Source organism: Octodon degus, unplaced genomic scaffold (genome assembly GCF_000260255.1).
Source record: "Octodon degus isolate 3935 unplaced genomic scaffold, OctDeg1.0 scaffold00122, whole genome shotgun sequence".
Taxonomy (NCBI): Eukaryota; Metazoa; Chordata; class Mammalia; order Rodentia; family Octodontidae; genus Octodon; species Octodon degus.
This window is the reverse complement of record NW_004524698.1, coordinates 6004505-6009695: the sequence shown is the minus strand read 5'-3', so window position 1 is coordinate 6009695 and position 5191 is coordinate 6004505. Positions and strand designations below refer to the sequence as shown.

General features: G+C 42.1%; 1 protein-coding gene across 1 annotated transcript in view; it reads right to left on the bottom strand.

Annotated features, from left to right (window-relative positions):
• The window catches only part of Epsti1 (epithelial stromal interaction 1), a 121318-nt gene extending 116524 nt beyond the window's left edge, over window positions 1-4794 (bottom strand). Inside the window, exon 1 of the mRNA XM_023700191.1 lies at window positions 4594-4794. Within this exon, the coding sequence (XP_023555959.1) occupies window positions 4594-4739 (146 nt within the window). The 5' untranslated portion in view covers window positions 4740-4794. The remainder of the gene's footprint in view (window positions 1-4593) is intronic.
• Between the last annotated feature and the right edge of the window lie 397 nt (window positions 4795-5191).

The window sequence follows — 5191 nt, the reverse complement described above, 5'->3', positions numbered from 1 at the left end:
GATATTCTATGGCTTCATAAAGAATTCTGACCTACATTAGGGATTTCCAAGGACATAGAACCAATAGAAGGAGTATGTACAGATTGTCCCTAACAATTATTCAACTTGTGATTTTTTTGTTTTCTATTATAGTATGAATGTAACAAGCTGTTTTTCACTTTCAGTGTTATTCAATAAACTGCATAACATGTCCCACATTTTATTATAAAAAAAATTGGGGGAAAGGAAGATGTAGGAAAACTCCAAATTTACAGTCTAGATGGACTGCTTTGGCTGGAAAGTTCATTTCTAGCTGGTGTCTAAAGTCAGAATTAGGAGCAATCTTATAGGACTGGGTCTGTACTAACTTTTGGTAGTGTCAGAATTAGATAGAATTATGGGACAATTTATTCCACAGTCAGTGTCATAGAGTTGGTGTTGAAATGATGTATACAGTGTCAGAAACACACACACACACACACACACACACATTTTCTTGTACATTTCCATATATTTTCTCATTTTCCTGTAGGTAATAACTTAAACATCATTTCTAAGCAAAAGTTCTCTGGTTTCCAAGACCACCTTGGACCCTGGCTTTCCTTCAGAGTACACATAAAGATTTATTGTATAATTACCCCATCCATTAGACAGGAGGCTTTGTAAGTTTCTTTTGTGTTGAAGAGTTTATTTGCTCTTATGTTGTAAATTCATTATCCAGGGATAGGAATTGTCTCTTATAGGGTTGTGAGGATTGAGTTAGTGCATGTAATACACTACCACACGGTGAGCACTCTGTAAGTATTTGCTATTACTGCTCATCTTTGAGTTTCTACACTTCTCCATGTAAAGTAGGCCACAAATGTGTTAAGGTAAACTGAATTTGTATGCAAATTGTGTTACAGCTAACTGTACAGTAAAATTCTGCATTATGGGTTCATTTTCATAGTATATTTTTATATCCTTCAAACAGCATCAAACTAAAGGCCTGCAACAAGTATAGTTATTGACAAGTATCTGAAAGAAATGAACCTCATATTATACTTTTACACAGGTCAGAGCCAATTACCTACAACTGGGCAAAGTCAGGCTAAAAACCTATGCCATTATTTTACCTCTCTGATGTGATGTGAAAGATATAAGCAAAATATTGAATGGAAGATAAAAGATTGTCCTATAATACAAATATGTATAATTTTTTTCTCTTTAAATTGTAAGAGAGATAAAATCATCATGTAAAAATAACTGGAAAAGCCAATATGTGTTACTAAGTACTTGTAATGACTTAAACACAAGTACCATCAAGAATTCAGTCTTGGAGCCAGGGAGATAGCTCAGTGACCTAAGCACCTGCCTGGCAAACGCAAGGACCTAGGTTCAAGCCCCTAGTATGGTATGCTGCACCGGCTACCAAAACCAGCTGTGGTGGTGCACACCTGTAATCCCAGCCCTGGGGAGGCTGAGACAGGAGGGTCACTAGGACTCCAATTCTGTGTAGGGAGGCCCTGTATCAAATACATAAAAGACGAAAAAAAGAAAGAAAGAAAGACAGAGAGAGAAACAAAGAAAGAAAACTCAGTCTTGCCTGACAGTCTATTAGAGGTCCTCAAGAATCACTAATTCAAAGATATTGCCAAAGATTTTTTTACTAGCATATTTTGGTTATAGGTAAGTAGGTATTTTACATCAGTGTGTTTCTTCAAGGATCAAATTCAATTTAAGGATGGCAGCATATTCTTTCAATAAAAGTTTATTAAAGTCAAAGCTATCGGCTCCCAACATTTATTGCATATTTACTTGGAGGTTGGCATTACCTTAATATGGAAATGGAAATGTATGGAAATGTGCAGGCAAAAGTATGTTTCTGACTGCATATGCCATTTCAACACCAATTACATGACACTTACTGGGGGATGCATTGTCCTATAAGTAATATATAAGTGAAATTGAGACATAAAGTGGCTGTGTATTTCATTCATATAGCAAATATAATAACAGCAAACTCAGAATTTGAACCTAAATTCACTCAGCACCAAAGCACCTGCTCCTAATCCCCACACTGGGGCTGCTCAAATGAATTAGCAGAGGGAAGCACACAAAACTGGGTTAAATTGAAATCCTTTAGCATCTAAATAATTTTAGCATCTAAATAAGTATGTTGTGAATGAACAAATGAAAATTCAGTCTTATAACATGTGACTTTACCTTTCCTTTCTTGTGAATTATCCATCAGAAAATGTTCCTAATTTCTCTGTCCAAAACAGTCTTTTCTTTTCTTTCTTTTTTTTTTTTTTTTTTTTTAGGGAAGGATCTACAGGGTATTCAGGGTCTCACTAATAGATCAGACTTGTAATTATCCTCCTGTTTACAGCCTCACAAGAACTGGGATTACAGGTGCACGCCACTACACCCAGTCTCAATTGCTGTCTCAGTGCACCCCAGTATAGAACCCCAGGCCCCTGAGCCTGATTGTAGGCATTTTAATCTGTTGAGCAATATGGCCAAGTTAAAAACAGTCTTAACTTTTTGTTGTTGTTACTGAGATGTTATTTGTCTGGCAACCATTCTCCTTGTTTTCCCACTTCCATTAAATGAGCCAACTAAGAAAATGGGAGTAAACGAGACATAAGAATTCAGAGTAATCTAGAACAAGATCTTAGGTGTTAAGACAAAATGTATCACATAATCCTGTTTATTACAACAGATTTACATGAAAAAAGAAAAAAAAACTGAGAAATTATTGAAAACTGAATTCTTGTAGGAAGTTCTCTAGTGGTCTATTTCCAAACCTTAAAACAGTCAGCAATGAGGTCATCAGGGTATTGAAATGCACATAATCAGAAAACAACCCATTCCCTTCTTTGAGTGTGTGTGTGTTTCTGGGCTTTTTTTTTTTTTTTTCTTTTTTAGGCAGAGTCTCATTGGATCAGTAAGTTGCTATGTCTGGGCTTGCGATTGTGGCCCCACCCCCACCGCAGGATCACAGAGTGCTGAGATGGCAGGTGTGTCCCACCACACCCTGCTAACTGCCCCTGCCTGAGTAATTGGTTCAGCAAGATTATGGAGTAATTACAATCAAATGGGAAACCAGAGAGATGCAACTGGTAATGCTTATGAAAGGATGCAAGCATACAAATGTTATGTCTGAATGGGTACTTCTTTTTTTTTTTTTTTCGGAACCGGGGATTGAACTCAGATCCTTGCGTTTGCCAGTCAAGCGCTTATTCTACTGAGCCATTTTCCCGGCCCCTGAATGGGTACTTTTTAATGTAAATGATTTTATCCTTAACCACTTGTGAATGTGAGACTATGTCCAGAACATTCAATTGTGATTAACTGCTGCAGTTTCTAGATACATGTAGGCTACCTGAGTGAGCTTCTATTGTGGCAAGATGCCAATTTTTCTGAGGTGAGAAATGCAGAATTTGCTAATGGATTTCCTGATCATTCGAGGCATCTAACAGTAAGCCTAAAGTGAATAGTACTAAAGGCTTGATACTTTCAAAAGTAGAAGGCTGAAAGAAATTCTACTGTTTATTGGTCAAAAGGTTATATACTGTTCCTTAGCAACCAGCATTTGTCTTTCTTTTCTGTGACAAAGAAGTCACTGAAAAGGGGGAAACTAAAAATAAAACCATCTGGATGATTCCAGTACACAGACAGAACTTCAAAGGCAGTAAAGAATGTCTTTTACAAACCACAGTGAATGAAAGCAACTCATTCCTTGGGAGGAAAGAGGATCACGGATGCTGCATAATAGATGCGTCCGGGACACCAGCTGCAGTCCCTGAAGCAAAGACTAAGAACAAACTCCCTGTTCAAGCTCAAGGCACATTCAACCTTGAGCTGCCCAGTCCTTCCTCTTAGCCCTCTCCACTGGTCCCAAGAGGCAAGTTTACCTAGGAGTCATGTGGGGGGCAAGCTTGCTCCTCAGGGTCACCTCTGGATCCTCTCTCTAACCCGTGCCACCTTTCTCCTTGCTCTGAGCTTGGTGTCTGGTGTGGCAAGCCCACTGATAGCGCCAATTTTTAAAAATCAATAATGAAAACCTATTTTCATACTTAGCTGGAGCATAAATTCTGGAGACACCTGAAAAATTATAAGAAACCTGGGGCAGTTTGTATATGTTCCATCTTTCAATCCTGTAATTAGAGAATCAGTAATGTCTTTAAAAGGAATGAGCCTCCAGGCTTGGTGGCGCAGGCCTGTAATCCCAGAACTCCAGGAACTGAGGCAAGAGGATCTCTTCGAGTTCAAGTCCTGCCTGGGCTACAAAGTGAGTTCAAGGCCTGCATGAACTGCATAGCAAAACCCTGTCCCCAAAAGAAATAATAACAATAATAATGAGAGCGCGGATATTTAGTAGTGGGCCCCAATCTGACAGGTTCAAGGTATGGATGCCTTTGTTTAGGCAAATGATATTTCATCTTCTAGGCTGGGTTTAGCGGAGCACACCAGAATCCTTGCGAGTTCGAGGCAAGACTTTGTCTCAAAAGACAAAATAAAAACCCAAAATCCGTTATTGGGCTCCTGTGGTTTCAAACTCCAAACCCCAAGAAGATGCCTGTGTACTTTGTAGCAGGGGTCCCATCCCCAGACCGGTTAACCACTTACCTCCTCTGCTCTGAGGGTCCCAGGACCCCAGGGACCGCTGCCGCCAGACGCTGGCCCTGGCTTCGCAGCTGGCCGGGTGCACCCGCGTCCCGGGAGGCGGGAGCGGGGCGGGAGCGGGCGCCCAAGGCTGCACTACCAGCGTACATGGTCCAGAGCGGATGGCCTGGCCCGAGCGGAGAACTCTACTTAGCGGACGCCGCGGTTTTAACAGCTGAGTTTCGTTTTCTCCCTAGAAAGCTGAGCCCGCCCACAGAGAACTTCCCCGAAAGCCCCGGAGCCCTCCCACCCGACGCGACCCCACCCGGCCCCGATCCAATCCGACCCGGGCCGACCCGACCCCAACCGACCCTTCTCGACCCCAGCCAACCCCAGCCGACCCCAGCCGACCCCTCCCGACCCCTCCCGACCCCTCCCGACCCAGCCCAGGCAGGTCCACCGCAAGGTTCCTGCTCTTCTGGCCACTGGGGGTGGGGGCGGGAGTGGAGTGGGGGTGGGCAGTGGAGAGTGGGGTCTGGCGGCCTCTCCCAGCTACAGAAGAGACGGTTTAAAGCCTCAGGAGCACTTTACAGGGTAATAAGGGTAATTATGGTCAACTACG